This window comes from Phalacrocorax carbo, chromosome Z (genome assembly GCF_963921805.1).
Source record: "Phalacrocorax carbo chromosome Z, bPhaCar2.1, whole genome shotgun sequence".
NCBI classification, from domain to species: Eukaryota; Metazoa; Chordata; class Aves; order Suliformes; family Phalacrocoracidae; genus Phalacrocorax; species Phalacrocorax carbo.
In genome coordinates this window covers 62442276-62469116 of record NC_087548.1, presented here as the reverse complement: position 1 = coordinate 62469116, position 26841 = coordinate 62442276, and the positions used below count along the sequence as shown (strand labels likewise).

At 37.6% G+C, this 26841-nt stretch overlaps 1 protein-coding gene across 4 annotated transcripts in view; it reads right to left on the bottom strand.

The window, feature by feature from the left end:
- Nucleotides 1-323: 323 nt before the first annotated feature.
- APC (APC regulator of WNT signaling pathway) overlaps nt 324-26841 on the bottom strand; it is a 103257-nt gene continuing 76739 nt past the window's right edge. For 3 of the 4 annotated variants that reach the window (XM_064439247.1, XM_064439249.1, XM_064439248.1), the window contains exons 9-16: nt 24194-24316; nt 21226-21604; nt 19403-19498; nt 18593-18732; nt 17069-17146; nt 14340-14456; nt 13461-13675; nt 324-13056 (exon numbers count right to left, since the gene is read on the bottom strand). In XM_064439247.1, the coding sequence (XP_064295317.1) occupies nt 6492-13056; nt 13461-13675; nt 14340-14456; nt 17069-17146; nt 18593-18732; nt 19403-19498; nt 21226-21604; nt 24194-24316 (7713 nt within the window). In that variant the 3' untranslated portion in view covers nt 324-6491. The remainder of the gene's footprint in view (nt 13057-13460; nt 13676-14339; nt 14457-17068; nt 17147-18592; nt 18733-19402; nt 19499-21225; nt 21605-24193; nt 24317-26841) is intronic. The other variant, XM_064439250.1, reaches the window with a different exon arrangement.

Below are 26841 nucleotides of genomic sequence, written 5' to 3'. Positions count from 1 at the left end.
CTTATAACTAACAGAGATTACGGAATTACACTGTGTTGGAACGAGATTTTGTTTTGTGCAGCTCATTCTAAAATGAAACATGGAAGAGAGCTCTAATGGTGAACCGCATGCCTCTGAGCTTTTCTTCCATTTCTTGGTTATCTGAAATGCAACTACCACCAAAACAGAACTGCACGGTTTTTTAGAGCATTTGTTCTCATACGCTGAATCTTTGCTGAAATGTCTTAACAGCAACTTCCTTTTTAAATTACATAATATTTCTAATATAGCAAAAAGACACCTAACTCAGTAGTAGCCAAGAAAACAATTCCACTCTGACAAGGTGCAATCAAGAGGAAATTTTATATAACACTGCAAGTAATAAATAAATTATGCATAGCAAGACTAAATTCAGAATTAGTATACTGTGAAACAAAATACATAAGAATAATTGAAGAAAGAATTAATTACAGAGTTAGGATATAAACAGTAATGCATCTCAGGCAGAAGCAAACAACAAAACTGAAGGAAAGATAACTGTGGGCTGAGTTTGTTCAAAAGAGACAACATTTACAGGTGGGAAAATGCATCTGATCTCAGAGGATGACAATTTAATTACTTGCAGAGAACCAGCACAAGCTTTATGCACATTAAATCCCACCAAAAAGTAGGGCATTAGAGATACTGTTAATATATATGGCTTGAGGTCTGGACAGAAGTGCATTTTACTGAGTGAACAAGCTCCCTCTGTATCTTCCTTATACTCTAATGGCAATTCCACAGCCACTCAAGCAACAGATGCTTTCACAAACAGTAAAACTAGGATAATTTCCTGAAATCTTCAAGTGGCAGAAATTTGTAAGTGCATATGCCTGTAGCTATGTGGAAATTTCCTAAGTAAGGCTATTAACAAAACTACACTAGGGAGGCGTTACCCAGTCTTGGAGTAAGTAAACAGCACATCTGGTAAAGAAAACCTATGTATTAATACATACTTTATATTCATCTTGGCATCACGACACCTACTTTAATTACTGTTGTGAACATTTCAGCTCTTCAGCACCACACCACATTCCCTTGCACTTCCAATACGTAACCAAACACGACACGTAACCAATTAACTTACCATTCTGACTAAAAACTCAACCATAACTACATTAAGATTCTCTATAAACACATTTAGATACAATCTGTTATTCTGCATACAGGACACTATGAAGCAGGAATGATATTTAAGTATGTGATTTCAAATAAAAATGAAAAAGTGTGGGTGTCTCTTCTGGTTATACTTAAAAGTGCAAAGGAGATGGCTGTGGAACCAGAGAGTGAATACATTTGGGTAATTTGGTATTAAGAAGGTCCTTGAAGCTTTAAGCGTGTGGAGGAAGTCATGCTTCATATTAACTGACACTTTAGTTCTGATTTGCAGCTTCATCCAAATAACACATCTCATCAAGAACAAAGCTGTCACACAGGTGGATGAGATTTTGCAAGGCATTATGGTAGATATACAAAGTTATGTTTAGGTGGAAGTCTACATGATTGCTAGTGACACCCTTATGGCTCTTCATATTATTTAATGAAACCTAGATGAGAGAAGACAGTTTGGGATGCATCTAATAACAAGAGATTTAGATGATCTTGTAAGAGTCCACCTAAACATTTTCCAGATCACCCCTACTAGTAGTACTGTCTTCATTCGGGAAGGGATATGTTATCTTCCTCTTCAAGCCTCTTCCTGAAAAAAAACTAGTCAAAATAAATATTTTTATTGGAAGGATTTACTGCATTGAAGTCAATATTGCAAATTTAAAAATTGTCACCCAGAAGTTTACATATGGTTAAAAAATTTCTTCCTTGGGTATTTTTGATGACAAAATATTTCTTTCCCACCAGCACAAACTATTGACTGATGTAATACTTCTGGAGCTAGTTATGAGAATTTCCAGGATAAAGGACTGACCTGAATATAATGTATTTAAATGCAAAGCACCAGGGGCCATTAGGTAGCAGTTTGGAGAGAACAATAGTTAAGAGTAAAAAAACCCCAACTTTAATTGGCTTTTGCCATCTCAAAAAGGGTGAAGAACAGGTCTGAAACATGGCATATTGGCTTAAAATTGCCTGTAATGGCTTGATCCAAACCAGTGACCACCCATAAAGGAAACTATCCCAACCTCCTCCTACCAGCCCATGCTGTTTCTTTTCTGCTGGCTCAGGTGACACTTATCCAGCTCTGCATTGACTGAGCAAATTCAGCATACTAAATGCAGCACTAATCCTACTCTTCCCATCAGTTCTGTTAGGTAAGAGGCGAGCTGGCCCACTGCAGGGTCAGAGGAGTGCCAGGTTTCAAAACCAGGAGCATGGATGGGACAAGAAAACTTCTTTTGATGGTGCATGCTGTTGATTCTAGAAAGAATATGGATCTTTATCCTTAAGAAGACTGAAGAAGCTATTACGCTGCTATCTTCTTGGCAATCTCAATTTATGTTAAGGGGGATGGGAGGAGGGACAGTTAGGAAGTACTTCAAAGCAACCATTAAAGAATTCAGCTGTCAAGATTATCAGAAGTTTTGCAGTTTCACGGTCTACTGGTATACTTTCAAAATAAAACCTCATGACTTTGTGGACAAGATGCTCTCTCCCGCACAGCTTATGCAATTTACTGTGATTCTGTGATAACTGGGGAAGATACAAAAGTGCACCCCTGGGACAATATAGCTGAGTGTCTCTGAAATTGCCCCTCTGCTTCTCCCCTCCCTTTACCCAAGACACAGCAACTAACTTCCCAAAGCCATCAAAGATACTAGTCTATGTTGAAGAACACTGTTGCTAACTGAAGTTTATAGCATAAACTATACTTGTATTCTGCAGCCAAATCCTGCTTGAAACAATATTCCAATTTTACCAGGAAATCCTGGCAAAGCTTACCATTTTTAAGCTGTCATCTCTGACAGACTTTTGAGAACTACCTTTAAGGGGAAAACATTCTGACAGAGAACTGCACGTGAAAAATAGAAATACATTAGTCCCCCTTCAAAGTTTGCAATACTTAGTCAGAAAAGCTTTCACAGAAAATGAGCAATAACTTTAACTGGCACACTGCAAGAAACTAAAATGAATGTACATTTTAAAAACTGAACTAAGTAGAATTTGTGGGGAGGTCACGCTTCTGCATTTTGCGTCAAGAGGACAAAGCCTGTAAGTCAGTCTCAGATGAGCTTTATATTTTCAGTCTAAACTGATTTTTAAGTACAAGTTTGGTTGTTCTGGATATGGTAAGTTAATTCAAGGATAAGCAAAGTTGTGAGTGCAAGTCACAGAAGTTCTACAAAAATCTGTATTAAGAAAGGCAGTGCATCCCAGAAGAACAGTAAAATAAGTCTTGGTTTCCTGAGCTCCTTGATTTTCTTTGTTTTGCCTTGACATAAAAAAATGTCCTCTTACCTGCTGTGGCAGCTTCATAAAAATAAAACCAAGGAAGAAGACCAAATCTTTAGCAGCATAAATCAAATCTGACTATCATGAATCTAGATATCAATTAGCAAAATCCAAGACCAAATATACTTATTACAGCGTTTTTTTTTTTTTTAGTTTTGTATTTCTGGGATCTGTTTTTATAGTTAAGTTATATTTATATATAACTTTGTATCCCCATCACTAACATAAACCAAACATCATGGATGTCCTTAAATATTCTAAAAGGCTCTTAGTGGATACTAAGTATTTTAGATACAGAATCAGAGAAATCTAGATCTGGAAGAATTTCAAAAGATCACCTAAGCCCATCTCTGCACCCAGGCAATACGAAATATACTACAGTCCATCCCTATGAGATGTTTCATAAACCTCTTCTTAAAACTTCTATAATGGAAATTTAACAACTCCCATGGGAAGCATATTTTAGCGTATTACTACCTTTATAGTTGGAAAGTTTCTCTCATCTGTCTTTCCTACAAATATAGGTTAGTTATGATGATATTAAGAGAAACTGCCCAATTATAATGATCATGAAGTACCTCCAAGACTACGTAGAGAAGCCACTACAATTTTCAAAGACATTCTGGTGTTTGATATGCATACAATTATTTGTTGTTTCACCTCATCCGATTCCCTTGGTTATAAAAACTGAAATCAGGATTTATTTAATTGAGATTGACTTTCTTTTAAATTCTTAAACTGACAGGACACAGATGTAAAGCCGGTGTTAAACAACCATCCTGGATTATGTGGTGTATCTTCATGTTAGTAGTTAAAAGCCCAGCACAAAAAAAGCACATCATCATTTATAAGAAAAGTGGTCTTGCATTTTAAACTTAAAGGCAATGTTCTGTGTTCTGCTCCACTAGAAGTCCTGACTTTGAACACATCACATAATATCTGTCTCTAATCTTTAAAAGGACACTAATATTCATATTAAAAGTTTTGTGAATATACTATATGTAAAATATTTCAAATGCTAACATGAGAAGTGCTCCTTGTTAACAGATTCACCAGATGGTACAGAAACATGGCATATCTCTAAGCAAATCTGACAGAAAGCGAAAAAACAAAAGAGCAAATAAAACACCATTTCTGCCAAACAGGTATTTGTGATATTGGCTTTTAACTTTATCTAAATTGACTTCTGCATGCTGATAGTATCTCAATTCTGTTCATAAACAGTGCATGTCTTATGATGAATTCAAGATTAAAATGGATTAATTTCAATATCAGATGAAGTACAAAAGCCACAGATGTGTTACAGTCTGCAACTGTGTTAAAGCTACCATAAAGGTAAATTGCTCTGCTTCAGGGCCTCCTGAAATCAGGGCATTTTGAAATCTGAATATCAATTATTTAGAATGCTAACTTTAGAATAGTCCAGTTGAGATACAACAAACTAACATACTGTTTCATGGTTTGGTCAATCATGCACAGAATGCTTTATGGTCTGTTCCCTCATGTTTCTACTTTAAACCAACCCTCATCTAATTTCAGACTGTATTTATGTTTTTAAAGCACAAATCTGTTTTTTCAGCATTGTTCTAGCACAAACCACATTCACACCAAAAACGCTTGAGGCAGCAAATGTCCTGGTTTGTGTATAAAATTGTTTTTCTACTACGGTAACAAATTTCTTGCTGCCATGGGATTCTTGTGATATTTTCCTCTTCATAAGTTTTAAAAAATAAACTTAAAAAATGCTTGAAGATTTCAAATAGAATTAAAATGTCATCTTAAAGTCACTATTTCACATTCTACGTTATTTCTCCCAATTAAAAAAATCTTTTGTTTTACAAATATTATTTTTATACATACAATATTGTTTCAGGCTTGCAGTCATGAAAACAATTATACTGCTTGGCTACTGGAAATACCCTGCCTTTAGCCTTGTTATGCACCTGAGATGTGTGAAACTGCCTCAATTACAAATATATTACAGAAGACCTAGGGCCTGATCCTGCAATGGTCTAAGCACCCTACAACAGCCATTTGTCAGTGATAAGGAAGAACAAATATTGGAGGTGCAAGATTCTGCTGGATCAGGCCTTAAGTGTAAGTGCTTTATACAACACATTATATGGTGACACCTCAAAATAAAATACTGTATTTTTATGTAATGCAGAAGTAACACACACAATTTACATATAGTAATAATTTATTCTGAAATGTTCATTTTAGTCTCTGTTGAGACATCACCCATGTCTCGTTAAGAAAAGAGCAGCCATCTCACCTCAAATACCAGAATATACAACAAGTTACAGCATAGCAAAAAAATTCTACCTACTTTAAGATAAAATCTAATTCAGGTAGAATAATTTTGTTCAAGGTTTTACAGTTACACAGTTTTCCTTTTTTTTTTTTTTGCAGAGCACAAAGAAAGTGTAAATTGTTACACCATAACTATCTATGCACATTGTGACCACAGAAATGTTAATCATTACTTCAGAAAATGAACCATCAGTTCCATTCATGCAGAAAAGCAGGCTGGGAAGGCTTGTTCAGCAGAAACCATATTACTGTGAATTTCACAGCCACATGATTAATTATTGGGTTAGATGGACTCACAAATACTAAAACTGAGTATACTTTTTTGCATAAATAATACCAATTCTTCCCTGATGTAGTTTAGTCAGTCTGTAATCTAGAAATGATTGGTAAAGCAATATGACTGTATCACCTCTATCCACAATGTTCCATGATTTCAACGACAAGCAATATTTAAAGGATTATGGGATGGGATGCTAATTAAATACATGTTAAACATACTGTACAAATATACTTGCGCTAGCAATTTTATTCCAAACTGTCAATCAGGTATTCCTCCAAAATATTACCAGTGAAGACAAAGTATACTATCAAATATGGCTTCCAGAACAAGGACCCTCTAACAAGAATCAAACCTATTTACAGTAAGTAAAGACAACAAAAAAATCAATCCCCAATCGTTTTAGTTTCATTTGAAACTAAATTTCTGAATAGCTGCTGTATATAATACATCAGTTTCATTTATATTTTTGTTGCACTTAAACAGAAGTTACCAGGTAAGAGCCAGAGTGACGTTTAGGACTTTGAGTTCCACCGGAGTCTGGATTTTCAGACTTGGAGTCACGTTTCTTCGTGCTATTATTTACTGGTGTTGGTATTTGTGATGGCCGAGCAGAACTATTGTCCACGCTACTCTTCCTGCGGCTTGGATTGTAGTTGAAAGGAGTAACTCTTGCTGCAACAGCACCAATGGGGGAGCTATGTTTGCTTGAGCTACTGGAACTGAACGGTGTACGCTCACTTACAGTACTTTCATTATTTTCTGGTGCGGGAACAGGATTATTCTGCAGAGGCTTTGTTTCAGTGCCTTTCTTGTCTGGACTGTCTATCTGAAAGAAAGAGTTCAGACGGTTTTCTAAACCAATGGTACGAATGGGAACACCTCCATTCCCTGGGATTTGTTTTTCTTGGACCTCTTTAGAATCTTTACCATTCACACCCCCTTTCTCTGAAACACTATCAATAACAGGGGGAGTATTTCCAGTTGGAGACCTTCCAGACCGAGGATTGTTAATTGGGCAGTCCTCTATCCTCACCCACACATCCTCTGTCTTAGAGACAGCTGGTGCCATCTGATAGATGAGGGTTTTGGAATCAGAGCCATTTGTGGCACCCGAGGAAGAATGCTGAGGATCATTCATTATCTGAGGAATTTCATTTTCTTTTATTTTTCTCCAAGTACCTTTTGTTGGTGCTTGGCTTTCTTTACTTTGCTTGTGTCCAGAAAGAGAACTTCCATGTTGCTTTTCATCTTCGCTTTTTGCCTTTTCACTGGATTCTGAAGAAGCTGACAGAATTGATGAGGAACTTCCAGTTCTTCGCCAAGTACTTACACGAGGGAGTGATGAGGAATGCTTACTATGCTCACGCTTCCATGTTCCTGATCTATTGATTGGCAATCTAGATGGACTCTCAGAATGAGAACGAGCTATATCATGGCGTTTTGCTGGTCTCCCATCATAGTCAACAGAAGGATTAAGATTAGGGGGTAATTTTCGCCAACCACTAGCCTGGGCAGTTGAATGAGTGGATAAAGACATATCAGGAAGAGATGGACTTAAAACTGGGGTCTGTAGTTGGGACCTTGTGGGAGAATCTGGCCTGGAAGGAGACAGAGATTCAAATGAAGCTGACTCTTCTAATTTCCGTCTTAGAGTTGGGCTCGGAGCTTCTTTAATAAAAGTTGACTGACGCACAAGAACAGGCCTCTCAGATCTGTCAGATTCACTTCCACTAGATTTTGTGGATGACATTCTGGATAATTCAGTCTTTTTGTTTGATCCACCACTGCTGAGAGCCTGGTTTAACCCTTTTGAAGCAGACTCACTTCGTGGAATGCTACTGGTACTCTTCGGTAAGGCAGTTTGCTTTGTAAGGTTTTGCTGGCTCATCTGCCTGCCTGGTGATGTATATGACATTCTACCTGAACTTGAAGATTTAGTTGAAGCTGTGCTAGGAGACGATGTCCTTGGCAACTGAGACAGTTTGTTGGGAGGACTTATACCATTTCTTCCTGGGGAAATTGAGTTTCGGCCTGGAGATTGCAGAGGCCTACTTAATGGCTGCTGTTGAGGTCTAGAAGGAGTCGAGTCTCTAGATCCTGATCTAGAAGGTCCTTTACTTGATCCACTCTGGTTCAACCCTGATGGTTGCCTAGTTACAGGAGCTGGCTCAGGTTTCACGGATGACTTGACTCCTCTTGGAGAACTAGTCAAACTTTGGCCTTCACTGGGGCTCTTGGAGTTTGTGCTTTTGAGTGGGAGCCCTTTTTTGGAAACAGGACTAGTACTTGAAGAGCTATTTCGAACTCCTGGGATATGGATCATTGTCCTACCACGTGAAATTGAAGGCACACTTGTCTGTTGTGGTTGCTTCAACTGGCTTGAAACTTCTGAATTGGAGCGAGCTTTCCCTGTAATTATACTTTTATACACTTTCTTCCCTCCTTTGATTCCTCTACTTTCAGATTCTACTTTTTTAGACTCCAGTGTACTCTTCTCTCCTGGCTTAAGAATTCTTGGACCTTTATTACTAGTGAAAGGTTTTTCTTCTTGGTCTGGGGTAAGATGAAATGGTGACCCTAGAGAAATACCAGATTTTAATGAAAGGATAGAGTCAGAGTCTGATGAAGCTTGCCTAGACAGCGATGCAGCAGCTGCAGCTTGATGCAAGCTACTAACTATAGAATTTGCACCTTCTTGTATAGCTTTCCAATCAAAGTTTTCTGAATCAGGTGAGAAACCATGTTCTGAATCTGGCTTCTGTATCTCTCTCAAATCCAGTGTTAAATCATCTGTCAGTATACCACCTGTATTTCTGGAATTATTTTTTTCACTTTCACTTTTCATTCTTGAGGGTTTTTTCTTTTTAGGCATAGCAGAACTAATGCATTCCTGCAAAAGATCGTCTTCTGAGTCAATACTAAGAGAACTCAGAGAGCTGTTTCTAGAGAAACATACAGGAGTGTCTTCAACATGAAATGATTTAGGTGCATAACCAGAAGTCTGTGGTCTGTTTGATTCCATCTGTGAATCAGGAGCCTCAGTATGTTTTGCAGGCTCCCCTTCTTTATTGTTATTGTTTTCTTGATCAATATCACTGAGAGAACTAAGCGATGAATTGCGAGAAAAACATACAGGTGTGTTCTCAATAGCAAAATTCTGCATTTTCTCATCTGTAGCTGCTCCTCTGTCTGGCATATCTTTAGTTGACTGAGGGAAAGTTTTGGGCTGGCTTCTGTCTGTTAGGTGTTTTTGACAGACTTGTGTCCTGTTACTTGGTTGCTGATTTGAAGACTGTTCTGGATTATTAGTGCAGTCTTTAGTTTCTGTTTCCTTTGCTTCTTTTCCTTTTCTTAATTCTGCCTTCTCCCTTGAAAGGTCAACATCATCATCATCAAAATCTAAAGAACTTAGGGAATCATTCCGTGAAAAACAATAAGGAGTTCCCTCAATAGGTGTGTAATGATGAGGGGAATCAAAAGCAAAGCTTCCTCTTACACGGTCTTCATTATTTGGCAATTTGTCATTAAAATCTCTTGAATTATTTTTAAGATTCTGTTTCTTTGTGTCTCTGTTCTCTGGATAGCTTCTTTCATTAATATTGCTTTTAGGATCTGTGGTTTTTCTTATACGTGCTCTGTATTCATTATTTTGGGGAACAGGCTTTACTGGTGATGTTGGCTTCTTTTTCTCACCTTCTGGTTGGTTTTTATTACTTAGAGATGAAGATGCTTGTTGAATTTGATCCATTATCTTCTTCACTCGGAAAGGTTTGTGACTTTTTCCTTTTGGCATAGCTGAGTTAATGCACTCAGCCAGAATATCACCCTCTTCTGTTTTGTCATCATCCAGGCCTGGGGGAGTCACAGTTGAGCTTTTTGCTCTCTGAGAGTCATCGGTACTTCTACCTTCAGTAGGAATGGTGTCTCGCTTTTCAAATTCCCCTAATTCTGCTCCCGTACCCACGCTGTCTACATTGGCTAACTCACTTGGAGGCGATTCTATTGTGAGATCACTCAGAGATGTGGCTGTTGAAAAATTTATTGGTGTACCCTCAACACAATATACCCGTGGCATATCATCTCCTGGTGTAAAACTCACATGCTTTTGGGATTGCAATCTGCTTTGTGAAGGCAAAAGTTTGTAAACTGGTAACTGGCTGGGCTTTCTGGCTACAGGAGGAGGTATTTTTGGAGCAGATGTTTGAGAAGGTTTTTTGGCTTTACGTGAAGACTTTGTTGGCATTGCAGAAATAATACATGCTTCCAGTATTTCGATATCATCGTCATCATCAGAATCATCCAGAATGTCTTTTTCTGCTTCAGTAGGCTTCTCTGCTTTCTTCTCTTGGTTTTCCTTTGGATCATCTGACTGTTCAGGTTCTGCTTCATTTCCAAGTTCATTTTCATGAACCGGAGGCATTATTCTTAACTCTACATCCTTCTGTATAAATGGCTCATCAAGACTCAGAGCACTCAGGCTAGAAGAGCAAGAAAACCCATCTGGTGTGCTTTCTGTGGCAAAATGTAATAGTGTATCAGCATCTGGCAGTACCTGAACTCTTTGAACAGCTGCATTTACAGCTGCCTGTCTAGGACCAGGCTCTCTCTTTTCTGCACTAGGTACTTTACCTTTAGCTACATCTCTTTTTACTTGAACTCCTTGAGCAGGGGGTGGTGTTTTACTTCTGCTCGGAGGCATTGTTTGTCCCGGGCTGTCTGGAAGGTCACTGGGACTTATAATACCACTTACCATTCCACTGCAAGGCTCACTTTGAACTGAACTAGCAATTGAACGGCTTTCAAAACTATCCAGGGAACTCACAGAAGTACATCTGCTGAACATGAGTGGCGTTTCCTGCACATAATGTTCTGGTGGGCTTTTAGGAGTCTGTGCACCACTCTTTGAGGGAGATTTGGCACCTGAAGAAAATTCAACAGCTTTATGTCTAGAGGAATCAGAAGGAGACAAACTAGAAGTCTGAAGTCTACTGGATTTTGTTCTGATGTGTTGCGATGTTGAGGTGATTTCACTTACTGCACCCTCTGTAGATAGAGCCCCACTGTTTTCCTTTAGTTCTGCTATCTGTAGTGTGTTATTAGCAACTGTCGCACGTGTGGACTGATCACGTCCTATTTCATCTTCAGCTGATGACAAAGATGACAAAGAGCTACACCTTGAAAAACATATTGGGGTATCTTCCACACAGTAAGTTTGTATAGTTTCCTGATTAATAGAGGGAGTTTTACAGGAGGCAGTCTTTTGCGCATGACCAGCTCTACTCTGTGCAGAATTTGGGTGAAGCTGATTCTGTCTCTTTGAACCAGCTGAGGGGGCTGATGTGTTCCCACTGCTTGAGGAAATATGGTCAGTTTTAGTGCTTTGCACTGAAGAAGTCTTTGAAAAAGTAAAAGATGGCTTCTGAGAAGGAGGAACCTCTGTTGAGTATTTTAAACTATAATCAATAGGCTGATCAACATGATGTTCCTCTTCATTGTACTTTATGCTATAATTAGTTGGTCTGTCTTCCTCTTGTTGTTCCTCCTCAGAATAACGTTCACTATAGTTGGTTGGCTTATCATCATCATAATCATCAACCTGGCACAATGACTGGTTTACTTTCTGATTCATTCCAAGAGTTGAGCCTACTCTGTTCTGATCTGAACCATTGGATCCTCTTGATCTAAAGGAAGAAACGCACTCTTGCTGTCCAAAAGGTGACTGATATTTCATGTGTTTATCATCTCCGCTTTCAGTGTACACGGGGTAGGTTGCACTTTGGCTCCTTGACTGCCTTTGTTCACTTTGTTTCATTTCATCATCTATTATATGCTTAGGCCTTGCCCATCTTTCATTCTGAGAGGGACTCTGCCTTCCAGAATTTAACTGTTCATCTGAGTATTTAAGACTGTAATTAATAGGAGTGTCTAGCTCTCCATCATTGTCATCCATATGATTTGCACTATGAATCTTATGAGCCAAGTCAGCTGGATATTGACCATAACTACAAAATTTACTTTCATCATCTTCAGAGTAAGATTCAATGGAAGGTTTCATTTGACCTCTTTTACCATAGCCATCACTGCTGCTCACGCTATTCAAACTGTCATTTGAAGCTCTCTTGTACTCCATTTTTGTATAAGGCACCGGACATGCCCTGCTTGAATTCTCAGATTTAGGAAAGTATGTATTTGAGTGAGTATGGGTAGTAGCTGATCTTCTCGGGGCATTTCTGTCTTCTGTCAAACAGTGCATTTCAGAAGTGGAACTAGAACTTCTGTCTTCTTGTGGAATATGCATGCTTGTTACTTCTTCCATAACTTTGGCGATCTGAGCTGCAGCAGTAGAAATCTGCATTCCTATTCTCTTAGAGGAGTTCCCAGTATTCTCTGCAGCTGGATGATAGGTATTTAAACCTACTGCTCGATCCCTATCAAGACTCCTGTCTTTCTCAGATCGAGAATTGTCTATATTTCCTCTACTGGAAGAGGAGGAGCCAGGCAATACTGTAGTATTTAAATATGGTGAAAGTACGGTCATATTACCAGCATTAAAACTCTCTGATCTGCATATACCATCATCATGCCGACTGGAGTCCAGGACATACTCACTGTATATATTTTGCTTATGTCTCTGCTTATTACGGTGAGATGCTTTTGGGCTTAAATTATCAATGTTGTCAAATGTCTCTGATAAATGCTGAGCATCTAATTCTGCTTCCAGTGCCTTTTGTTTTCTGACATGAAGAGATGGCAAGCTTGATCCTGGAGACATAATGTTGGCATCCTTATATTTTGCTGGCCTGTTTGCCATGAGGTTTCTTAGAGCTGCAGCACTACCCATGGCTATCATTTTGTGTTTTGAGTGAATGAGATTTTTCAGCATGCTGACCGCTCCCATGTCCCACAGCGCTTCCTGATCCTTCGCATTTCGTGCAGAAAGATTCCACAGGGTCCCACATGCATTACTGACTATTGTCAAGCTGTGTGACTTCAAGTGTTGTAACAAGGTTTGTAAGCAGCTGTTCTCTCGCAAGATTTGCCTGGTGTTGAGTAATTGAAAACAAACATCAGTAAGTGGCATTTGAAAAGGATAAGAGACAAAGCAAAACAAAAACCTATTATGCTAGAGGCAAGTTTTGCCCTTAGAAAGGATAATCATGAATTCTCCAGAGCAAATTTATCTCCTATTTCCTCTAGCTTTCATCTGAATGCACATCAAATCCTATTACAAATATGAATAGTTAGCTTTTAATACAGTTCATCATTAACAAGCAGCAGGTATTAATCGGTTTGCGTCTTCCTGTTATGTAAATGAAGTACTTGCCTTATTAAATGTGTTCAAAATTAACTGTACTTGATTACTATACTTAATACATGCATTCATATTAAGACTCAGTCATAGAAACTGTCTACTGCTGAAGTTTTTCAGAAAAAGTATACCCACCTATGGTCCTCATTAGTAGCAATTAAGCTGGAAACATTTCTTAATATTCCTCCTCCACTTTCTATGATGGCTAAAGTGTTTGTTTGGCTCCGGTATGTCAGTGTGCCGACTAGAAATGCAAGAGCACCATCAACAGCACATATATCTGCTTTATTCTCAGTACAGTGTGCTGACAAATTCCATAAGGCACTCAGAACACTTTTTAGGGTAGATTCCTAGGAAAATAACAAAATAACAAAATTAGAGAGGTTTTTGATCACAAGCTCTCAGAAATACAAAAGTTTGCTTCAGGGAGTTACGTGTGTTCCAATTTCTGCTTTCTGGGCTGATAAGCTAGATGTAGGCAGCGGTGCACACATAAATACTTTTGTTCGCTTCTTCCTTCAGCTATGGATTTGGCATTGCTTGCCCCAGAGTTTTCAGAAATATGTGCCACAGTACTTGGTAACTGCCATAATGGTAAAAATCGCTTGAAGACCAACTGGCAGGGGAATCTGCGATGGAATATAACCTTGTCTGGATACAAAAAATAGATCTAGAAAGTTACAGAAGTGGTAGCTATCAATTAACTCTAAAGGTTTTTATTAAATTGCAAAATTATCAGAACGGCTATTGCAACAGCACAGCTCATTAAACTGAAGAGCAAAAGCTGTCAATGCTCATAAATAAAATTGCAGAAATACTAGTAGTTTTGAGATGTCATTGATACATTGTGGGCTGCTGCCATATTAACTCAAAGCAATTCTCTTTCTCAAAGTAAGTTACCAAAAACACCCAAATATTTGACCAACTGCTTTTATTAAAAAGGACAATATTTCTGCTTTGTGTAAAATAAATGCTATCTCTCAAAAATGCATGTCAATCATTTATACAGCATACCTTCTTAACTTCTAAAGCACATTCCATCAATGCTTTCACACTTCCAACTTCTCTTAGAGTCTTTTTACTGTTTACATCTGCTCGCCAGGATAAGTTCCTCAACACACTTGCAATGACCTGCAAAATGTAAAAGAAAAAGAATGTATCTCAATATAGCTACTTCTTTAGCAGGTTATCAGACTTTTCTCCTGGATTTCTGGAATGCTACGGGTTAATTAACAGTGGCCATGTTCAGCTACTGCACTAGCCCTTTGCTAAAATCTGCTTTTTGTTGTGTTGCCTTTCTAGAGCCTTCTAACATTTCAGTATGAAGTCTGATTAAAGGTACTGGCTTTTGTGTGTGGGTACTGAAAACAAAGATTTGAAAAAAGGTTCCCTGCTTTCCACACTGGTTGAAAAACTGGCCCCAAAATTCAGATTTGTGCTCTACTCTGATGTCAGCACTAGACTTAAATAATCTCAGCAGAGCTTTGTATCATCTTTTTCTCAGCTCTTCTGCTTGTAAAATAGAACAATAACGCTTGCTGTTTCTCAGATGATATGACTACTTTGATTAATGTTTATAGAGCTCTTTAAAGTCTATTAAAAATACACTGTGTCTTTTACCATCAGAATAGTATAGAAGAGGATTAAGCCATTCAGGCTATGTTGTTCCCAGCAGCTAGACTCAGACAGACTGGCACTATATGGTACAGTCATTACATATTAAACTCCATCCATTTACAGGCTGCAGTAAGCATGTATATCCCTCATGAAATGTATCTGATAGAAAACTTTTATCTATGGATGCTCTCATTGTCACAAAAGTGCATAAGCTTGTTAGAGTACATGATGAATGCTCCCCTGCTCCACATGAGGGAGCTCAGGGAAGCAGTGGCAGATGGAAGAGCCAGTAATGCCCTGTCCTGGCTACTCCCAGCCCCACCCCAGGAGCCATCAGCCCCTCACAGGCCCATCTCAATGTGCCCAGAGAAGCACAGGAGCCCAAAGGCAGGGAGGAACCCAAACGAAGGGCTCAGAGGAGGGGGCACCCTGTCTGGGCTCTTCCAGAGCTCTCCCAGGAGACCCTCAGCCCCAGGTGTGGCACCCATTCAGGGAAGCCAATGGGAGCTGCTCTCTGCACCGTTTGGGCTGATGCATGTCAGCTCAGCCCAGGAGCCCTGGCCTAGGGAAGCGGGACACTTTATGGGATCCAGGGGAAGAACATTCTGGGACCACAGAAGACTTCTTATGGGACAAGAAGACCCAAAGGTTCCAAAGGCAGGAAAAAGGATGGATCTAGGTGAATCAGGTAGGTACAAGCATGGGAGAAGACAGGGATAAGGGGACAGAAAGGCACAGCTGCATCTAAACAGTCAGCTGGCTGATATGCTTGTCTGGTCATGCCCTTTGCCTGATAAGCACAGTCTGTCCCATATTCTTACTAAATCCGATTTGTAACTTCTCCTGTGTGTGGAATTTTCTGCTCTGTGCATATGTGCGGTCTATGTGCCAGTGGCTGGAGACACACCATGCGTCAGAGGGCCCATGTGTCCATGACTTGCTTTTCAAGTATACTATACACTTACTATTGCCCTAATACCAAATCAGAGCATTTACTCAATAACCTCTGTTATAATTCTAATTACTTTCTCAATCATAACTAGCTAGCTTCTCCTTTAGTTGAGAAAATATTTTGGGAACAGTGTTTTAAGAGATAAAGTCAATTTTACCTAAAATTGTTCCAGATGATTTTGATTTGATGATTCACTTGAACTGCAAGAAAAACAGTGTTTTCCCTTCCAAAAGCTGTTCCAGTGTGTTTAAAGTATATTTCATTAAAATAGATTGTAATTTAATATTTAATAATTTTAAACAAGTTCCATACCAATGGAAAAACTGTTCTGTGCCCTCAACTCTCAGGATCACCCTACGCACTTCCTAAAGACTTTATTTTCTAGCTGTTTTCTTTATACAGCAGGAGCCACTGGAAGAGGTACACTTAGGTGTCACATTGAACACTGCTCATAGTTAGAAAGCTTCTTTGGGAGGTTCTTGTGTCAAGAGTAGCTATGTATGACTTGTCAAGTCAAATGCAGATTCTCTTGAAATACAGCTTCCTCTGCTATTATTCCCCTATTTACTTGCTGCAGCTGTAGGAGGAGCCACAATATTGTATTAACACTCTGTGTAATACCAGTCCATTAGCATTATCACTAGTAAACTAAATTAAAGAATCTAAGATCACTCAAACTTATCTTTAAAACGGCACTTCCACTAACAGATCAGGGTCATAAAAGTGAGTTTTATAAGCCCATGTGTTATATGTGCTTTGGTAAAAAAAGCAGACTATGACCCACAGCTAGTATTTTTACAAGAAGAAAGTTGTATGTCATGATTTGTGGAATGAGTACAGGTACAAACTTTGCATCAAAGTTCAGGCAGACTTAGAACAACAATTACCAAAAAAAAAAAAATCAGGCTGGGATGAATGAAGCGTATTTCAAAGAGAGTGCCTGATCTTAAAAAAGAAAAGGCTGGCTATGCACAGCACACTATACACTTTATGAAGATGACAGAATTCAAGTATAAAAATAACAGGTGGTGAGGAAGAATGAGTATAAGAAAGGTAAATATTAGGAAAGGAGAGCAGAAATACAGTATTTTAATGTAATGTGTTAAAATTCATGGGATGCAAAGTGATGGAAATGTCCGAACTAGAGAAATATTCCTTCTCAAAAGGACATTACCTGCTGCAAGTCTTCACTTTCAGATTTCAGTTGGGCTACAAGAGCTCTCATGCAGCCCTTCATAGAACACAACGTAGCCTGTTAGGAATCAGAATTAAAAAAGAAAGTGAAGAGTATTAAATGACAGGTTAGGTGGCTTGCTTCTGAACAACATTTTGATATTTTAAGCTAATCTTATCTGAAGTTCAATAAAAGCTTAGTAAAATACGTTGCCAACACTAAATATTTGGTTTACAACTACTAAAAAGTTAAGCATAACTATCAGTTTCTATTTTGGACAATATGTAAGTGGTAAAATTGTGCTAAATGTCATATTTTTTACAACAGGTCTAGGACTTGATCTGGAACTGTACTACCTTAGAAGCCTTCATTACTATGTGCCAGATAAAAGTCACCTGTGAGCTGGCAACGTGTTGTTACCTACTGTCTATTGAGTCTCATGATCGTATTTTTTTCCCTTCAAATAAGCATAGTATGAAAAATAATCTGAATATTTAAAACTGACACAAATATAACAATATTTCTGACATTTGAAGATAAACTTTTCAAGAATCAATAGCGTTCGAAAAACTGTAAGGCTTACATTGGAAATTGTGACAAAGCATAATTAACAATTATTAAGAAACAACGTATTTTTTAGAACTGTACTACTCATCACCTGGACAGCATGCACATTTACATCTCTGAGTAGTTTAGTGTATGCTATAAACCCAGTAACTCCAACCCTGCAGAAGTTACTGATTGGATGGTGTAAAGAGCCAATATTTTGGGAAGCAAGTAATTTGCAGCAAAGATTTATGCTTTACTCTTGTCTAAAACTTGAAACAAAAAGTGAGTTATATGAAGCCTGTTATTTCCATTCACTCCTGAAATGTCTTCTCCAAGAGTAGAAAGATTAAAGTCTTCTCAGTATGAAGTTATTTTAAGATCCATAGCTTGGCAAACGCTGGGGCCAAAAATTATTGAACCTTGCCATCTTTTGAAAGCAAGGCCAGAAATTAGGGAAGCTATTTTCTTTTACAATTATTTGATGTAGTGACCATTATGAGCCAGATATGCTCCAAATATTTAAAAGCAAGTTCCAGCCTGAGGAGGCTTGCAAAATTTCATCAGGCAGTAATAGTATTGTAGATAACTGACAACTTTACAAAATTTGACTCAATTAGCAGCTTTAGTTCAACATCCTCAGAAAAATCTGTCACTATCCGTAATTATTGGCCCATAATCATTATGTGCTATACTAATATAATGCTCAAAAAAAATTAAGCCAGTAGATAAAATCCTTGCTTTCAGTGACAAACTAACAGTGATTAATTTCATATGATACTATACTTGCATGATGTAACATTCAGTTTGTGGTGCGCTCTGTCAGAAACAAGATGGAATGATAGAGGTATTTTGAACTTCTGTCTTGAGCTCAAACTCAATATCCTATCCTGGAGATTTTCATCACCTCTCTTGAGAACTACAATTCAAACATAGCTGTAAACTGAAATTACTGTATGTTTAAAACTCTGCTCTTACCTTGTTTGCCACATCTCCGAAAGTCAAGTTTGTCAGAGCCATTCCAGCATACCTCCTTAAAGTAACACTATAGTGATCATTCGTAAGTCCATACATTTCACAATCCACTTGCAACAGTTCAGCAATGGCCTGCAAACCTCCTTTAAAAACATATAAGAAAATATATAATATCTGTACTCTAATATCACAAGTATGGTACATATATACCAAGGATTGAATTGCATTTATATGTACAGAAAAAATCTCAAACACCTGAAAACCAGAAGGCTGAGGAAGGTAATTAAGTTTTTAAATACTGACTCTGGATCTTGAATCCTGTGCTTAGTAGCAGCTGAAAGGTATGATAGCATGACATGAGATTTCAGGAGAAAATGGGAACAGGAGGAATTATGAGCAAGTAAGAAGCACACTCATCTTTTAATTCCACCCAGCCAAAATCATGTTTGACCGATAAACCCACACCAGTTACATAAAAGGTTATTTAGCAAATAGTCTCCCACCCTGGAAAGTAGTCTCCATTCTAACTCCAATACTTCCAAAATTGCAAGTATTTCCAAAATAATCATACTGTTCCAAAATTCACAATTCATGCCAGAAAAAACAGGTAACGGACCTAATTATTTATCCACTGGGAAATGGTCTGGTTAATTTAAATTGCATTCACCACTAAGAGGGCAACAACTGGCACAGAGGGATAATCTGTTTAAACCAGTAGTAAAAAAACCCCATATATCCAGTGAGGTACACAAGGAGTGTCAGCGTTTCCAGCAAGCTTCTCAAAAGAAGTCAGTGAAATACATTTGGTCTTACCAAGCTCATTCATTGCATGCCTGTGTTCTTCATCAAATGAAAGTTTCATCAGAACACACACTGCAGGACAGATTTGATGATCCACTGGAGCAGGCACTGATTCATAAACAGGTAACAGTTAGTATTCCCTAGATGATCTTTGTCTAGATTATAAATTTTCCAAAGTAAATCTAATCTTAAAATAAATCAACTACGGTTTTGTTCAGGGTTTGTATCTTGCCAGTAATCCATGATCAATTAGTTAAGAATGTTACTAACAGATGCGTGTACTAGAAATATATTTGATGCTGAAAAATAAATCAGAGAGAATCCTGAACATATGTATTAAGAAATATGACTCCCAGTACAAAAAAATTATCTTGTTTTTGAAAATTATTAATCTTAGTCAACCAAATCAATAAGATTAAATATTCTGGTGGCATTAAATAATACACCACCTAATGTGAAGCTGTTTCTTTGGTTCTTATGTCTTTATGAATGGCTAATTAAACCCTTTGTTTCATAAACAAGAAGTTTTTAAGTTCATAACTTTGTGAGCTAGATTCTGGCTAATCCACACATGATACTGGTACATCTTGTTCAGAGCTCCATTCCTGCTAAATGGTTCTTGTGGCGAACTCCAACACCCATGACGGAGCCCAGTGACATCAGTAGTGCGTCTGTCATAGACGCCTGTACTTACAAAATACCCTCAACTCAGAAAAGCAGCTAAGCAATCCAGAAGGTTAAATCATGTTTCTATCTGTTCCCTGAGAAAACTGTTATTCACTTACATTGCCCATTCTCTTGTATTTTCATACTGAAATATTTCTTACATACAACATTATAATTGTAGAATCATAGAATTGTTAAGGTTGGAAAAGACCTTTAAGATTGAGTCCAACCGCTAACCTATCACTGCCAAGTCCACCACAAAACCATATCCTCAAGCACCACATCTACCTTTCTTTTAAATGCCTCCAGGGACGGAGACTCAACCACCTCCCTGGGCAGCCTGTTCCAGTGTTTGACAACCCTTTCGGTGAAGAACTTTTTTCTAATGTCCAACCTAAACTTCCCCTGGCACACGTGAGGCCATTTCCTCTTTTCCTCTCATCCTATCGCTTGTTACTAGGGAGAAGAGTGCAACCCCCGCCTCGCTACAACCTCCTTTCAGGTAGCTGTAGAGAGCGATAAGGTCTCCCCTCAGCCTCCTCTTCTCCAGGCTAAGCAACCCCAGCTCCCTCAGCCGCTCTTCATAAGACCTGCTCTCCAGACCCTTCACCAACTTTGTTGCCCTTCCCTGGACACGCTCCAGCACCTCGATGTCCTTCTTGTACTGAGGGGCCCAAAACTGAACACAGTACTTGAGGTGCGGCCTCACCAGTGCTGAGTTCACATGATATTGAATAGAATGAGATTATTTAATTTGTTCTCTCTGACCATCTCCTAAGCAAAATGTGCAATCTCCTGAATACATCTGCATTAAAAGCAATTTGGGATTATTTATGTAAATATGTGTCACTATCCATTAAAATGTAAAATATGAGTACATATTCAATATTAATTTACAGATGACAAATACAAAACACTAGAATTCTTACCTGGAAAGCACACCAAGTCTGTGATTTAAATAACAAGTTTATAAATAGGTCATCATATCTGTAACAGATACTATTTCCTAACACTACCTCAAGGTAAAAAAAAAAAAAAGACACACATACACATATACATACGAGAACTCACATACATGCAATAAATCATCAGATTACAGTTGTACTTTCTGTAAATTCACTGTTTGCAATATATCCTTGAAATGTTTTTATATGGCTTGCAGAACCTACTTGGGTTTTTGTCTTGATCCATGCCTTGTTCATGTGCTTCCTGCCATTCCCAGCACGTTTCACAGTAAGCACGGATCTGCTCCAAAAGATGGAGCACGCGGATTTCCCGTCTGCCTCGCTTATCATCAGGCTGGGAGTGAATGATGTTATGCAGCGCTGCGCTGGCTCTGGCACGGGCCTCTTTACTACCACGAGAGTTTCCTAACAAGACAGAGTCTTTATCGTTGCCATGTAAAAGCTGGATGAGGAGAGGAAGACATCCAGACTGACGCATGGCTATGCAGCTGTCTTGGGAGCTAGACATTGCTAGCAATGTTCTTGACATGTCATCTTTATCATGAGTACCAAGCATTGATAATAATGAATACACCATTTCCACCTGCAGGTCAAATGATTTTAAAAATACAGTTACATTTTAAAAATACATGTTAAATTAAATTAAAATGAAATTTAAATGGTACGCATGAGCAAAAAAACCTTACCTAATCATGCAAAACATCATGCTATTTATAAATAACTAAGTACTATTAATAATTCAGCATTCATAATCCTAAAAAAATTCACTTACTGGTTAAATGGCTAGAATTGGGTGGTAGCTGTATATAACTGTATTAATCTACAAGACTAATGGCAGACTTCTAAATTTCCATTGTACAAAAAGATTAAATAAACATACTACTGAAAGTGTTTGATAAGTCTAAAATGTATTTAAAATTCTGCCTCAAAAAATATGCTCTGTATGAATCACACTTTCATGTAAAGATGCTCCTCAATGAAAAACTATTTGCTATGTTGCATTAAATACAATTATTCTAGACAAAGGATAAGAATGTTTACATGAAATTTTAATTTACATTGTGGTAAAAAAACCCTTCCATCCATCTATTTTACAGTTTTTCTTTAAAACTATTTCAAATTAACTAATTATTTTTTGCTATGATGACTGACTTGCATATGGACCAAAGTATTTACAGCAAATGCAAAACTCAAGAGAGAAATTAACACTTTTTCAAGTTTACAGGGACAAAACCAGTAAAGCAAACAAAATCTCTTTTAATATGTATAAAATACCGAGCGTTTGTCAAATTGAATCAAGCCATGAAAACCCAGCATTACACATTTAACTTGGAGTAACCAAAGTTCTCATTTTAAAAATAGCAATTTTTGAGTGATTCCCTTGGCTGTCGTGTAATACAGTGGTCAATGCACTATTTGGTTTGTCTTTCCCATTCTGTTTTCTTCAATAATAGCTTTAGATAAAGAAATGCATTGGGTTCTTCTAGTGAACTTTTAGTAGAATAACAGGATGTAGAGGATGATTTTAGATACTATCTAGAAACTCCCATACTCCTGAAGCCAAGATAAACAGGAACATTCAAAATCAAAGCACAACGTAAAGAAACTATCAAAGGGAATTGTGAAGTAGCAGCGTGTGTGTTTCTTTAGAACTTATCAATTAAGGAAGAAATGAGACTTCAGACTGTTAGACAAAGTTTTCTACTAATAACTAGATTTTTGCACAAGTTACCAGACCAATTAATGATTTTATTTGGTTTCTTCAGACACAACTCTAATGTGCCTGAAGATGAGTACAAATACTGAGTTATAAAAAAAATCGGTTAGCAGTGGGTAGACTAAGCAGCAAGTCTGATAACATGTAGTTTTCTAAATACTATAGGATTGCTAAAGCAATAGAAATCTTAGAATCTGAGAAACTGTATGATCACATGCAAAATCCACTGAAATAGTCCTGCAGCCAATTTTATGACAGCCTAGCATCCTGGTTTGGAGTTCCTGTCTTCTTGGTCTGGGAAAAATCAAATATAGTATTAAAACAAACTATGTGTATCCTTACAGGAGAGTGAATTTAATCTGCTTTTTGCATGACTCCTGCCAAATATTTCAAGTGGGAGCTTTAATCCAGTGTTATTTAGATTTGGAAGGTGAAGTTTTTGCCAGCAAATAAAGCTGAAGAAGCCACCAGAATCCAGTCTCCACGCTATGGCAAATACAGTATAGGAAAAACAACAAAAAAATTTGTCTCTCTGTATACACACACTGCCCACAGACACATCCGTTTCTGCATCTGTAAGTGCATTCCTCTATTTAGAATCTTTACCACCTTCCCTTCTCATGCGTTAATGCTAAGCTTTTCCTAGCCCACAGCACACCTAGTTCAACCTGTTTCTTTTTCTGTATCTGTCCACGCTCAGTCTCTTTCCCTGCCTTCAAGGGCTCTCCTGTGGTCTGCTGCTTTTGGGAATTGTACAGTTTGCAATGGAAACTTGCAGAGACAGACTAGCTGATGTCACCCCCATCTGAATCACTCATACAGTGTAGGACCAAAGTTACAACATTATACCGTTGTTTTAAGGCCCAAAGTTATTCATACTATGTCAAGCTTCCCAGAAGACTGTGCTCAGCACAACACCAATAGTATCTATACCGTCTATACCGCTGGTGATTCCAGAGTCAGTATAAACTCCAGTGGTTCATTAAATCAATTCTGTGTTACGGATTTGCACTTTTCTTCCCCTCTCCTCTCATGCTGAACATAGACTTTGAGCACAGTCTTCTGTGAACAGACATTTACCATTGTGAAGGGCTTACATTCCACACTCCCCCCCTAATTTCTATCAACTGTTTTGTGGATTTGGACTCTGCAAAAGTATTCAAGGAACTGTTCTTAAAAGGGCTAGTTTTTGTCGTAGACTATAAATCAACATCACAAGCTTTTTAGATATCTAGTAATTTCTAGCAATAATTTTTTCCTTATTGTAACAACTCTCGCTTAACCAACGAGTTTAAAAAAAAAAGATTTCTGTGCATGTATTTTAAAAGTTGAAAAAATGTTCTGAAATTTCAACTCCATAAAATTACTATGAGTGGATAGATAGTTCAGCTAATATTAGTACTATTGGCAGAAACAGTGAGTTTATTGTATTAGTAAAAATGTAGCATTAGCGACCTGTGGTTTGTAATCTTCGGTTACCTTGGTACCCAGATGACTTGTCAGTCTGCGAGGAACAGAATAGTTATTACTAGAGCTCATAACACTGGCTGTCTCGTGGTCCATTCGAGCAGCAGAACCCTACAAATTTAAAAAACAATTCAGTATAAAGCAAAGTCTGAGTGAAAAAACAACCACTGTCTAATTCGGTTTCAGAACTGGATCATGAAATCATACTGATAGTAGTGAACTGTCAACTTACTTCTGTTGCTAGGTTCTCTCTGCCCTGACACAACTTACACATCACAGTTAAACTGGGTTTTATTAACCACTTTTCCTGAAATTAAGTCTCAATAGAGCTGTATTTTCAATTGAATTATTTTATAATTATTATTTTCAACAACAAGGAGGATAAGGGGACTTCGCAACGAATCAAATTATAATTTTTACAGAGAGGAAAAAAAAAAGCCTCAACTTTTATGTCTGATTTGTAGTGCACAGGAATAAGTCTCTACATCTTCAGAAGACAACCAGGTATGCAAGAACTGACAAGTGGAAGAGATTCATCCGGACAAGGAGTAACCCTACTTGAGTTTGTCCATATCAAAAGCAAATAATGAGTGGATGAATCTATTTCGGTTTTTAATGAAAAGCTCTAAAACTGTCACTATTTCCTGTACTTTTCCTAGAAACTGTTGTAAATAGCATGCTCCTACCTGGACTAGCAAGATCCAGTTATTAGCATCTTTTAACCGATTCTATAGATTATATTTTAATCTATTATAATAAGAGTATAATCTAGTCTATAATATTTTAATCCATTTTGTATATTTTCATTTTTTACCATCTTTTATCCATTCACTCTGCCTTTTTTTTTTTTACTTCTGTTGTTTCTCGCTTTCTTTTTCTCTGCTTCCTACCTGTGAAGTTTCCCTTATTAGGCCCCTCCCTTCCCATTCACTTTGAGGAACTTAAAAATACATTTGCAATGTGAACAGTTTTAGAAGCAGAACACTATTGTACTGAGGTAGTTGCCAGTATTTTGCTAATCCGCTACAAAACCTAAAAACATGCAATTATTAGCTTAATTTGCAAAATAACTTTTTCAAGCTATCTGCATCAATGAGTATTAATTTTCTTCAACAAAAATGTAACACACTGAAGAAAACTGTATGAAGGACACTGGAATAATGTCTATGTTTTTTTCTAGGTGCACCATATAGAAAGATGAAAAATATTCTTCAAGTATTTGCTGTTCATACTGTTCAAATCTTAAATTTAAAGCTGAAAGAGACTACTAGTAAAAGGTAGGAATAAGTTAGTCTAGACAGAAAAGAATTCTAGTTATACTAGAATATTTAAACAGACATTACTATACACATTTCACTCTCCCATTTGAATCCAGAACATTTCATGCATTTTCCAGAATAAGTATTATTCTAAAAGAGTATAACTAGAATGATTTAAATCACAAATTTATTCTAATATGTATTTCCTATCTAAACAAGCCCTTATTTTCTCTGTTGAGTATAGGAAAAAAATAAAAATCTTAACGCTTGAATGAAAGAATGAAAATTATATTGGATTTTCTCAATTATTCACTCAAATTATCTCTGTGGTGCTAGGAATATGGGAATGAATTCCCAGATTTTTACATTGAGCAATTCCTTCATATCATATTTACCTCAAAGTACATTCAGAGGATTGCATGTTCAACATAATGTACGTGCCAGAATTCTCCGTTATTAGGTTCAGTACAATCATTTTATGCAAGGAGGTAAAAGAGATGTAAGTTTGGAGCACTGTCTATTAAAACTGGCCATGATGCAGAGAAAAATAGCAAAATTTGCCTATCATTTCCCCAAAACTGTATCACCTTTGATTCAGACAACTATCTCCTCAGCCATCATGTGGCCTTGCTGCTTTGACGATGCCGGGATGCCCAAATAAAGTGTAACTACATTTTCTTACTGTCTCCTAAAGATGTGAAAGAACTAGTGCAAGGTGTGTAGCCATTCATCTGAGAAAATAGGAAATCAGGAGATTTTACGTGCACCCTTCTGGTGTAGAACCTTCTCTTTCAAAACCTACCTGCCTACTTCATCTCATTTTCTCCTTTATACTTTACTGTCTTTCACTCATTGTTTTACTACACTTGCTATTGACTCCATCAATTAGGGAATTTTCCCTATATTGTGGCACATTTTCTAACAAAATAGACAATCTCACTGAATGCCTTTAAAAAACTTGCAAAACAAAGGTATGAAAAAAAATTTTACTTCAGCAGCAGGATAGTGAGCATAATGGAAAAGAGAAGACAGCTGAAAGATGGTGTAGAAAAGCACATAAATGAGTCCTAAAAAACCGGGATTCAGTTGGCAGTGTTTCAGTTAACATTGATTATATGACTACAAAACCAATTAGAACCAAATGATTTAGTTAAAACTTCCTTTGCACTCACTTGAATAGTGACTGCTCAAAGTATATTGAGTTGGTTTATCAGAAATGTTATGCCCCATCCATTAAACGTTCTCTGTCTGGACTTGCACTGAAAGTAAATAATCCCCAGATGTCTGTCTCAACACAGATTCCGCTCCCTAGAGATCTATCCTCCTTCAGGAGGAAGGAATATGCTGCTTTATACATTTTTTTATACGGCAAAGTCC